This window comes from Phasianus colchicus, chromosome 1 (genome assembly GCF_987193195.1).
Source record: "Phasianus colchicus chromosome 1, bPhaCol1.hap1.1, whole genome shotgun sequence".
NCBI lineage: Eukaryota > Metazoa > Chordata > Aves > Galliformes > Phasianidae > Phasianus > Phasianus colchicus.
Window position 1 is genome coordinate 132,747,662 of NC_143436.1, and position 12,882 is coordinate 132,760,543.

At 39.0% G+C, this 12,882-nt stretch overlaps 1 protein-coding gene across 6 annotated transcripts in view; it reads left to right on the plus strand.

Annotated features, from left to right (window-relative positions):
- Positions 1-12,297, plus strand: part of GABRB3 (gamma-aminobutyric acid type A receptor subunit beta3) — a 109,108-nt gene extending 96,811 nt beyond the window's left edge. For all 6 annotated transcript variants that reach the window (XM_090126790.1, XM_090126831.1, XM_031605271.2 and 3 more), the window contains 2 exons: positions 1,597-1,841; positions 11,872-12,297. In XM_090126790.1, coding sequence (XP_089982916.1) covers positions 1,597-1,841; positions 11,872-12,222 — 596 coding nt within the window. In that variant the 3' untranslated portion in view covers positions 12,223-12,297. The remainder of the gene's footprint in view (positions 1-1,596; positions 1,842-11,871) is intronic.
- Positions 12,298-12,882: the final 585 nt, after the last annotated feature.

Genomic DNA, 12,882 nt, shown 5'->3' on the forward strand with positions numbered 1-12,882 from the left:
CAGGTATGAAGCATCCACAACCTCACTGGGCAGCCTTTGTCAGTGCTTCACCACCCTCTGAAAAATTTTGTCCTAATATCTAAACTAAATCTCTCCCCTTTTAATTTAAAACTTGACCCCCTTGCCCTGTCATTATTGGACCACATAAGAAGTCAGTCTTCATCCTGCTTGTAAGCTCCCTTTATCCACTGCATTTCAAGCAACAAAACATCATACATCAAAACAAACTTTTTTCACAGTTTAGAGGAAAATGTGCATGATGCTAACCTACTAAATATAAAAAATATCTGTTATAGAACCTCATAGGGTACTGCAATTCCTTGGGGTAACACTGCTTTTACCAGCAGCTTGATTTTGAGTTATATTTGTCTTGTTTATATTTGTCTTTATTTCTGTCTCTTCTGTTAAAAGAAACTGTGGTTTGTAATATGCCAGTATCTTTGTTGTTGTTTATTTCTGCCAGCATTTTATTGATTACTTACAAACTAAAGGAATAATTATAAGATCAGAAAAAAAATAGTAAAGGAGGGAGACCTATTAAAATGGTTTGCCTCTTTTACCAATGTAGACTTATTCCAAAAATCAGTGTTTTCAGCCTTCTGTGATTTTTGATTCCCATAAAATTTCCAGATACAGAACCTGCAATTTCTTGTGAATTTGAGCTGACAATAAATTTGCTGTTCTTACCAGGCTTTCAAAACAGTGCTCTGGTAATATATTTTGGGTGCTATGTCCATCCTCAAATAAATGAGGATTTGACATACCTAATAGATCTTCTGGGTACTTCATTTATGTCCAGTAGATCACTATAAAAATGCTTCTCTCCCTTCTTGACTTTTTCTTTCCTCAAATCTATGTACCTGTCTGTCTCTCACTGCTCATCTCACTTCTGTCTAGCCAGGTAGAAATTAGACTACTGATCTAAACTAGGGCTCTCAAATTCCTCTTCATGAGCTGACTACATTGTCTGATACTGAAATAGGTGTCTAAAGTAGATAGGATGAACTGCTCTAGGGCAGTGCCTTTCTCTCTCTGTCTACTCCAAAGGGACCCTACAGGGCTGACTTCAACCAACTGCTTAACTCTTAGAAATTCAATTCTGGATGATAAATGTCTTTACAGTCCCTCTGCCTTAATTTGTTCACATGGTTTTGTCTATCCAGATCCCTAATTAGTTCTGTTATTGCTTTAAAGAATTGTCTCTGTGGTGTTCGTGGCTAACGCAGAGCTGGAAGAGCACACATTTTAGTGCTTTGCGGAATGTTTCCCTCCTGTTGCAGGTCAATTTGTTCATCCCAGAGATATTCTCAGTACAGCTACAGTGGCTTTTCTGAAGCTGTATTAATTCACTGTGGTGGCGACAGGGACCCTTGTTGATTATTTCCCCTAGCTGTAGAAGGAAATGTTGTAATAGAAGAGTAATGCATCAAGCTTTAATTTTGCCTTTATTTGTAGTGTTGTCACCTGAGAGACTGCTTTCACAAATTTTTAAGCTTCTTCGCACTGACAAGGGAAATTTGCCAAAAAGGAAAACAAAATTGAAGCATTATCCACTTAGGATATGTAAGACGTGTGCTCTTTTATTTCTTTGTCTAGGAATTACAACTGTGCTGACTATGACAACAATCAACACACATCTGCGAGAGACTTTGCCTAAAATTCCCTATGTTAAAGCCATTGACATGTATCTTATGGGCTGCTTTGTATTCGTCTTCTTGGCCTTACTTGAATATGCCTTTGTCAATTACATTTTCTTCGGAAAAGGCCCTCAAAGGCAGAAGAAACTTGCGGAAAAAACAGCAAAGGCAAACAACGATCGCTCAAGGTTCGAAGGCAGCCGGGTAGGATTCTTTATTTATAGTCTCTTCTTTCCTTTATTACAAATGCTAACTGTATGGAATAAACAAAAAAAAAATCTGTGTAAAAACATCACCAACCACATCTCTTCAGCATTTTTGTATTCAATTACCTGCAAAGAGGAATATATAGTTAAGCATGCAGAAATCTAAGTGAGTATGATCTGTATGACAAGGAACTGTAAGAGGAAAACAATACTAATGCAGCTAGCTTGAAACTAAAGGCCCAGACCTACAAAAGCCTTTATATGCTTAAATCAAGTACAGTTTAATTTGTATTCATGCAAGGGAATCCCGCTTCTGAGCATACTTTTTCTCACTTCCTTTCAAGCAGATGCATTTAGAATGGGAATAACCAGATAAAGGATTAGATCTGCTCATGCTAACTAATTGGTCAGCAGAGCTGAAATGCTGTGTGTGTGGCAAAATCATCTACTGCTAGCAAAGGCCAGCAGAAAATTATGCTTCCCAGAGAAACTTTCAGATGGCTTTCTGAATCATAGCATTGCTATGGTCAGTGCTGATTGCACTCCATCCTATTTCCTCCCCTTAAGTATTACTTTGTGCAAAAAATATCCCTTTTGCTCATTTGAAATAAAAAGTCAAGATATCCAACGCTATATGATATTAGCAAACTATGTCAGTTTCAACAGAACATATTATTTTGGCTAAAATGCTCCCAATGAGACTTTTTCGTTCAGTTCAGTTGAGTAAGACTGTAGTTTATTTTTTCTATTAGCTATAGATTAGAAGAGCTCGCTGTGACAAAAATACTACCTATTTATTAAACACTGGTATCATAAAGTCATTTCAAGCTGTATTTTATTATTCCGGTGATCCTGTCTGCCATAATAACTATAATGCAGAACTCCACATAATTATTGGCAGTCATATATGTGAAATAGTTTTTGAAGCAATAAATTCATTTTTGTCCATTCTATTATGGAACCAAGATCTCATCACAGTTGGCAGCATTGCCTAGGACTAAGCTAGCAGGAAGATTGAATTCCCTTTTCTGGAAAAATAAGTAGTGATAATAATAAGAAAGCAAATGGAAGAAAAAAAGAATATCACAACTGAAAGCAATAGAGAAGATTTTAGCTGCAAGCAGGTAATGCAGATGTATGCCCTAAGGTTCTGTTTTCCCAATGAAAACCATCTAGTGAATCTCATCCATTTAAATGATTTATAGAATTCATTAGTTACTCAATACCATCCAATGCCTGACTGTTCTTCAATAAAGAGTTCAATTAGTCTGTATTGTCAGAAGTAGTCTAAGTTCCTTAATGAATAAAAAGGTGTTATTTTAATACCCACATAGCATCATTTTTATATACCAGACCTGGTTATACCTTATACATCAACCTTTCTACCTCACTTTTTTCTTTTCTTTCTGGACCATCCTAAGCAAATGCAGTGCACTGTTCTGCTGGTTTAATATTGGTCAAGCATGAGCTGAACATAAGACATGAGCAGTATGACAGAACTGAAAGAGCATAATGCTGCTTTGTCACTTGGAATTCCAGATGTGAAAGGGAAATCTGTATACTTCTACTTCATACTGTCTGTGAATATTTGCTATTTAAACACATCAGTGATAAATAATGAAGTGTGGTCAGCTTCAGCTGGTGAAGTCCACAAAGCTTTCCTGCAGTTGCTGGATTCAGTGTCTTAAGAGATGTAGTGCCAATGTATGACCAGAAATTACATGAAATAGATCTGATCAGAAGTCTTCCTTTTGAACAAGAAATAGATGGAAAATGCACATTCAGCAAATGTCTTCTCTTAATTTCTCATTTGATAAAACACTAGCAAATCCAAGGCAGAGGAGATTGCTCAGAGCAGATCAGAGATCCCATTGCTTTTGGGATGTGCAGCTCAGGGAAAATATATATCGAACAAAGATTACCAGGATTGTCAGAGATCACAGCCCTGAAGCAGGAACACACCCTCCACAGTTCTGGATTACACCCACTCTATACTATGCTGTATAGGCATCCGACAATGTAGGCAAGTCAGGTGGTCATGCTGGAGTTTGCCAAGGAAGACTACCTGAAAGCTTTGCAAACTCTTCAAGGGACTCTGAAGAGGCACTGAGTGCAAACTTCAAATTCAGTGAGTCTTGAAAATTGGTGAGTGTGATGGAAATTATGGCTTCTTGGCACTTGCTTCTTGCTTTATAGCTGGGCTGGATGTCCTGGGAAGGGCTCGACTGTCAGCAACTTTTGTTACAACCCTTACTATCTGGTGACTGTAAAAATGTGTGAACAGAGGTTGAAAAGGTTCTAGATATAAAACTGGAAAAATACATTACTTTCAGTTTGTCTCTAAGACTACCACTGTGGGTTGACCTCTCTGTTTTGGTTTAGTCATTGAATTTGCTTGTAATGAACCATATGCATGAGCTCTCTGCCATTGATTTAGAGTCCTAGCTCAGGGCACTTGGGAAAAAGCGAACGAACAAACAAACACAGAAATAAACAAATGATGGTCTAGTAGTAGACTTCTGAAAACTCTTTCTTGGAAACCTCAATCAGTTGGTTCATATATAAGAACAAGCTCTGGGAAGAACTGGGTCTTGATTTTTCTTAAAAGTTCCCTCTACCTATGGTATCAGTGCCTAAATTAAAGTCTTCTGTTTGTGGAAAAATTGACAGCAAAGAATAGGTGGCCTGTAAAAACAGGCAGCCTGTTTTCCTTTGAAAATTGATCATTATTGTTATGGATCAATTCTGTTTCTCTTGTTTCTTTTGGCAGATTCTGGCTTCATTTGTAGCTGTCTGTGCATTTTCAGTTTTACTACATAAGTTGTTTATTTTAAATAAGACTCAAATACAGCCTAATTTACAACTAAATCAGCATGAGATAGCTCTAAGGCAATCCAGTTCTCACTTTTTGTTCTCTCTTGTGATAGAGGCCACTGGCATAATCAGCTGGTGAGCATGTGTTTTGGACATTGCTCCTTCTGGGCCAATCCATAGAGGTTATGATTTGTTACAGTCCCCTGCTAAAAATACTTCTTCTTAGCTCATGCTGTGGCAATTTATGTTTTCAGTTTGGTGGGTCCAAAAGTTCAGCCTCTGGGTATCAATCAAGAGGGTAGCTATCACACAAGCTCATTCAAGCTTCAACCCCCTGTGGCTCTCAGACATATGGGAATAGCTTCCTTTGAACAAAATAATACAAAACCCTTTGTAAAAAGGCCCTTCTAGCCAGCAGTTGCTGCATGGTTTTTTAGCTCCAGAGGTTCCCAGTTCAGACTCTGATTGTTGGCCAAGGCAACGCTGCCCACCAGCCACTACTGAGGATGGAGGCCACTTTACATCTACTTATTGCTTTTAAAGCATCATGAATGGTAGCAACTGTTCTCACAAGTGGGATTTTCTTCTTAGAATGAGTGCTTCTTAGCTTCTATGGTAGAATTATCACTCTGTCTAAATTGGGAAATATGAGAATAGCAAAACTGGCAGTATACTCATGTGCATCTTCATCTTTTCTGGATGGTTTTTTTTTTGGTGCTGTTTTGAAGAGTGGGATATTTCTGAAGCGTGAGTGTGATGAGTAGGTGCCAAGTTTTGAAAAATATCTCTCAAGGGTGAGAAACACAGTTCCTGTGAGAAGAGCCCTAGTTCTGTAGTGTTTATGACATTCATTGTGCACTGAGGGATCATGTGTGTACAAACTTAGTTCAGATACAACAAGGATGACTGTCAAACTCCATCCTTACTTGATTATCAGTAATATTGGATTGCAACTTTCTAGCTTTCCTTATTCTTCATACTTTCTTTTATTTTCAAGATCTTTCCATCTTCCCAGTTCTGCTGGCTACCCTAGCTTCATCTACTATGTCGACAGCAATTTAACTGTCTCTTTCATTTATTTTGATCCTCTTAATTAATATAAGCAATTTTATTAAAGTAGTAAGGTATCAACTTTTAGACTCAGTGAGAATAATCAACAATATCAATTTTATTGTGCTTGCAGTTTAAATTATTTTTAAAATGTCTCAGGCATAAGGTAGTCAATCAGTGTTGCTTGAAGAACAGATAGCACTCAAGGCCTGGTCTCTGACGTGTTAGAAAGTCATTCACACATAACTAAAGAAGTTGAAAGCTGTAGTGTACCCCTTGTGCTTTCACCAGGCAGACGAGGTGACAATCAGGTAGCTAGATTACAATTACTACCAAAAGTAATTTCTATTTTATAGTTATAAGAGGAGATCTATTGTGTGGGGTAATGTTACTGAATAGTAATTTTGATGTAAAATAGCCCGAGACTAATAAAGAGACAGCTTTTCTTCCTCTTATTTAAACCTGCTATTTGCATTTATATTACTTCATATAGTGGAAAATATTTACACAGCATTTAAAAATTTGGGATTGATGAACTCCTAAATGTACCTATGGGTTTAAGCAAAATGCTTCCACTGTTTATTTTTGTATAGTAGAGTGAAAGACTTATGAGGAAGAACAGAAGGAGTAAAGTACTCCTTAAAATTTATGGAATATTAAACAGAGAACTAAATGAACCCAAAGTAATTCAGACACTGTCTTACTGTAAATCAAGCTGTTTCGTAGTTTCCTGACCCTAGTCAAGTGTTTTCAAACTGACATTAAAACTAAAGTTTTCCAAGAATCTTAATTAGAGGAAGGTATTTAATAGCAGCTCTTTTCATTCATCTATTTAAAAACATAATATTTAACATCTAAACAAGCCAGTATGTTGTTGCCTAGAGGTAAGAAGTAAATGGTGGAGTTTCCAGGTATGAAAGAAGTTTCAAATCTACAATGTGCTATCCTAGTTGAGTCTATTGGTGAAGCAGAGTTCACGCAAGAGTAAGACCACAGTTTCTTTGTGAGCCATCTGCTAATTTTCCTCTTTTAACTTCAGTTACTTCATTCTTCTGTGATGATATATGGCAGTTAGAGTTTTTTGGATTTTCTTAATCTGCCGTGTAATCTGTTTAGTTTAATCACAGAACCATAGAATCATTAAGATTGGAAAAGACCTCTCAGACCTCACCCAGTCCAGCCATCAGCCTATCTGCACCATGCCCACTGACCACATCCCTCAGTGCCACGTCCACACGGTTCTGGAACACCTCCAGGGACGGTGACTGCACCACCTCCTGGGCAGCCTGTGCTACTGCATCGCTGCTCTTTCTGAGAATAAATTTTTCCTAATATCCAACCTGAACCTTCCCCGATGCAGCTTGAGACCATTACCTGCCTTCCTGTCACTGGTTACATGGGTGAAGAGGCCTACTGCCACATTGCTAAGAAGTGGTGAACCTACAAAAATGATCTGTTTTTCAGCATATGATAAGTCTCACTGCATTTCAAGTTTCTCAGCTTCCAAACGGAGTCATGTGAGTGCCATTCACCTTCTGGTGCAGGAGCTGTAATTGTTCAAAGGTGGGAGGAATGGTGTTTAATAAGAGCATCAGTTTTGCGTACTTAGATCCATGCTTGTTCAGTAGGGAATTGATTAATGATTTGGCACTCAGCTGTTTTTGTCTACTTTTGTGGGCTCACTGAGAGACAATGGGAACAACCAGCTCTGGGTTCGGTCAGGGAAGAGATGGGAATGCGGGAGTGCAGATGGGGAAATGGGAAATGAGTGGGTTCAGGCAGAAAAGAGATCACAGGAGACCCAGGGACTCCAGAGAGGACAAGAAAGAGAAATGTTTAGGTTAAAATAGAATCATACGAAGCAAGATAAATTGGCCAGATGTTGTCATCTCCAATTTGTAACAATATTCAAGAACAAAGCTTGGCTTTTTCGGAAAACACTTCGAGGAGAATTTCCAGTGCACATGCTGTGACAGTTCCGAGCCAGGCCATAAAAACTAGTAAGGCTCATAAGGAGTAAAACAGAGGTTTCATGAAAGATGTTAGTCTTGTTTGTCATGAGTAGTCTTGTCTGTAATCAGTTCAACTGCTTTACATAATCTGTATCTGTATCTAGAGTAATGGTTTTCTTTGAGCCAATGTGCCATACTCTTGTGCAACTCGTGGGACTTTTCCTTACATGTAAATTCGAACAAACCTGAGTCAACCTGCACAGGATAAGCCTGTCACCGTGCTTCTTAATTCCTTGAGAGTGCTTCTGTACATTTGTCAAAGTCATTTAAATCATTACTCAAATCACTCAGAAGTCATGTTCGTGTGCAAATACTTTTTAATGTGTTGCATATATTACGTGTTCCTACTTTGCGAGATCACTTAAGATTGTTGCAAAGTATTAGGATATAGTGCTGTAACTTTATTGAGAGTTTGAAGGTTTATCCAAAACCTCAGAGGAAATCAATACAGTTTGCAGGAATAGGTCTCAAGCATATCAGATTTCAGTTTCTGCAAACCTCTCCATTTGCTCCTTCCTTGAATTTGGCTTGCTAATCTCAGTCTATTAACAAAGAGATGCACTTCACAACTGTTTCCAAATATGTTTTTTGGACATTTTCAGAAAATATATGTTGTCCTGCAGCTTCGTAGGGTGTAACTGTGTACTCAAACAAAGCTTTTACATCAGCATTGCTACTTTCCTGACCACCTCTCTGGTTTGATTTATAGATGCAGTGACTAACAGTGAAAAGTGGCAGTATCACTGGGAGATCAGAGACAGAAATTCCATTAGGGTTTCATGCAGGATTGGCAGATAAGGTGAAACAGGCTATGAAGTGTAATGAAATAAGTGGAATCAAATTAATACTTTCCTTGTGTAGGAGAAGCCTGGAGATATAACCTCCAGAGTACAAACTGACACCTCACTTAAAACAGTCCAGATCTCAATGGAAAGACAAAGTACCTATGGACTGGATAATGTCTTCATATATGGAGGTGGCAGACAGAAAAGGGAACAGAGTCTGCAAAGAGAAAGCAGTATATCCAGAGTATGGCCCAGTAAAATGTTCCTTGCTGGGGCATTTTGAGGAAGTTGAAGTAACATTTCTCAAAATCTGGGAGGAGATGGGAAAGGGTGTGACATGTACTTAGTGGGGGCTTGGCTGAGAGATGTAATTTTAATCTTTACAAGGAAGTTACAAATTGTAGGGATGTTTTGCACAACACTATTACAAATCCTGATCATAATTTGTACTGACTATAGGAAAAAAAAAAACAAACAATGCAATGCAAACTGAATCAGTGACTTTCAGAGACTCTAAGCAGTGATGGTGTCCATGGTTGTATTGTACAGCTGTGTATATTCCCCAGCTGCAGATGCTGCTCAATAGCACGTACTCGTTTCTACAAACCTCAAGCTCATACTTTCCTACCCAGCAGGTTTCTGCCAGGGGAAAAATAAATTCTTAATCACCACTGAGGCTTTTGCACTTCATAGTTCTGTTTCACGTTGTTTACTTTTATTTATAGGCACTCATCAGCATTATGTACTGTTGCCTAGAACAGCAGGATGTGTTGGATTCCTTAAGATTTTTTTTTCTTCTTACCTATGTGTCGTTCATTGTATTGTGTGTTCTTTTTTCCATTTGCAAGAAGCTTGCCAAAGTATTATTGTATGTAAATATGACTATAAATATATTTCCCAGAGAAAAGATAAGCTGTATATCTATAATTGATTAAAGAAATATCAATTTTCCAAAAATTGAACAGGATTGTAAGAAGCTAAATGCACAGGGACAGGCACATACCAAATGCATACTTTTATTGCATCACACAAAGCTTCCAACAGACCTGGTATCGGATGGCCGCATGAACTTCAATAGGTCATGACCATACTGTGTTTTCTCAGCTACTTATGTTTCCAGGATGAGATGTTCAGCTGTGCCACAGAGTTCATCTAGCTAAATCAGGTGGCAATTTAGAAAAAGGTAGTAATGAACGAAATCACAGGCTGAATTGTAGCTGAATAAATTGTGTAAATAGATTTGGAAATTATCCTGTATATGCCACGTGTAACAATTTCTTCTTGACATGGGAGGGAAACTGCATTCATTTGAACAGACACGCAAATGTTAACTAGTTCAAAATACCCAGCACAGAGCATTTATCTTATAGTGAGCAGCTTATTTCCTTTCCCAAAAGCTGGTGGGAAGTTGGAGCTGACTCCTGCAGCAGCTTTGTTCTCTGCCTATCCTCCAGCATGCAGGGCATGGGGCACAAAAGGTTGCAGTGCCCCACCACTGAAGCAACTAAATGCTGCCTGAGATGGCAGGCACTCAGGACTTTCTGTCAGTCCCACTCCTGGGAAATTGAAGTTTTCTGGACAGAGGGAACTATACCCAACTCTGTTGTTACTTGGAGGGAGCTGCAGAATCAAGTCCAGAGTTTACAAAGGCCAGAAAATGATCAGAACCTTCTTCTCATTTCCTGTATTGGCATCACGTTCCTCAGCTGTGCTCAGCACTGTGCTCACGTCCTGCTGCAGATGGAGGCTAGAGGGAGGAGTGCTACTTGTTTCCTCAGTTTAACAGCGTTATTCCTATTTAAGATCACTTACTTATCCAACTAGAAAAAATATATAATTATGCATTACCATCATTACAAAATCAGGAAAATGTATGTGGAAGGAAAAGTTTAAGAGAAAAGCTGTAAAACAGGTGTGTGAATCCAATATACAAGGAATTCAGCAGGACAGAGCATATTATGATTTCACCTGCACTTTATTCTTTTTTTTCTAAAGCCTGAATAGAACCATAGAATCATAGAATGGGTTGAAAAGGACCACAACGATCATCCAGTTTCAACCCCCTGCTATGTGCAGGGTTGCCAACCACCAGACCAGGCTGCACAGAGCCGCATCCAGCCTGGCCTTGAATGCCTCCAGGGATGGGGCATCCACAGCCTCCTTGGGCAACCTGTTCCACGGTGTCACCACCCTCTGTGTGAAAAACTTTTTCCTAATATCTAACCTAAACTTCCCCTGTCTCAATTTAAGACCATTGCCCTTTGTCCTATCACTATCCACTCTCATAAACAGCCATTCCCCTTCCTGTTCATACACTCCCTTCAAGTACAGGAAGGCCCCAGTGAGGTCTCCCCGTAGCCTTCACTTCTCCAAGCTAAACAAGCCCAGTTCCTTCAACCTTTCTTCACTGGAGAGGTGCTCCTATGAAAAAATAGCTTTTTTAGTTTTAATTAATTTCTGCTCTCGCAGAGAGAGATTCCCTTCTTTACCTTCTCTTCCCACTGCCAGTAATACAGAGATTTCATTGAAATACTTCATCCTTTAAAACACAGCTAATTTAAATGGATAGGAAAATGGTTGCTTTTGCCAAATATGCCTAGTAGAAGTTGGTAGTATGATATCCCTGTTTGTAACAGTATCTAAGTACCTGTCTCAGTTTAAGCAACTGAATATTCAGATCTTTCTGATCTGGAGCCCCCAGTACAAAAAAGAGAGGGAGCTGTTGGAGAGGGTCCAGAGGAGGGGCCACGAAGATGATCAGGGGACTGGAGCACCTCCCCTATGGAGACAGGCTGAGGGAGCTGGGCTTGTTCAGCCTGGAGAAAAGAAGGCTGCAGGGTGACCTCACTCCAGCATTTCAATACCTAAAGGGAGCCTACAGAGGCTCTTCAATCAACTCTCAATCAACTCTTTGAAAGGGTAGATAACTGCAGGACAAGGGGAAATGGTTTTGAGTTGAGGGAGGGCAGATTTAGGTTGGACGTCAGGGGAAAATTCTTTACAGAGACAGTGGTGAGGTACTGCAAAAAGGTTGCCCAGAGAGGTTGTGGATGCCCTGTCCCTGGAGGTGTTCAAGGCCAGATTAGTTGGTGGCCCTGGGCAGCCTGGTCTAGTATTAAATGAGGAGGTTGGTGGCCCTGCATATGGCAGGGGGGTTGGAGATTCATGATCCTTGAGGTCCCTTTCAACCCTGGCCATTCTGTGATTCTGTGATTCTGTGATCTTTTTTTTCTAATATTGTCATATGCTTAAAATGAATATTGCTTTCTTAAAATATCTATGATTTTAGAGATGTAAATACACCCACACTTTGCTTTATATGTCAAAATCTTTTGAAACAATGTAAATTTCCACTTTTGTCCTGTAGGTGGACACCCATGGAAATATTCTGCTAACATCTCTTGAAATTCACAACGAGGTGGCAAGCAACGAGGTCACAACCAGCGTTACGGATGCCAGAAATTCAACGATATCCTTTGATAACTCAGGAATCCAGTACAGAAAACAAAGCTCACATCGCGAAAGCCTTGGAAGGCGTTCATCAGACAGAACAGGCTCCCACAGCAAGAGGGGCCATTTACGAAGAAGGTCTTCACAACTGAAGATAAAAATTCCTGATCTAACAGATGTGAATGCCATCGACAGATGGTCAAGAATGGTGTTTCCATTCACATTTTCTCTTTTCAACTTAATTTACTGGCTCTACTATGTTAACTGAGTGACTGAACTTTTTTAAAGGACTTCAATTATAACAAGTGAAGTACTACTTGCCTGCAGAGTTTATATATATTTATATGTAAAAATATATATATATATGAACTTTTACAATGTAGAGAATACTCATGTATGTGTGAATACGTACAGCGAAGAATCGTGTGTATGTATGAGCACACGCTGAAGAGCAAAAGTATATGTATGCACACATACGTGTACGCATTCATTCTGAGGTTATGGACAATGTAACATAGAATGCACTTCCGAGGAACTTTTTAATTTGAAAGGCAGGTGTCGTCCAAAGCAAGCCTTGGGAACGTAAGTGTTGTATATTATCACTTCAAAACTTTGATGGTCATAGAAATTTTCAAACAGCTGTAATGGTGTATAAAGTCAGTATTTAGTAACATTGTTTGTAAATGCTGCCATACACACTAATCATAAAGTGATAGAGTTACACTGGTAAGTTTAAAGTAAGTCGTTTGTATTGCAGAACCATGAACAACAATTTCATCAAGCCAAACTTGTTTCTCTTTGCTAAAATTTCTTGGTTTTGTATGACCTAACACATTTTTCCCACTCATTAATGGGCATTGTTTTTAATGGTCTCTTGCTTTCTCTTCTGCAGTAAGCAAGCTGATCATAGGAGCATTGCTGTAGGTCT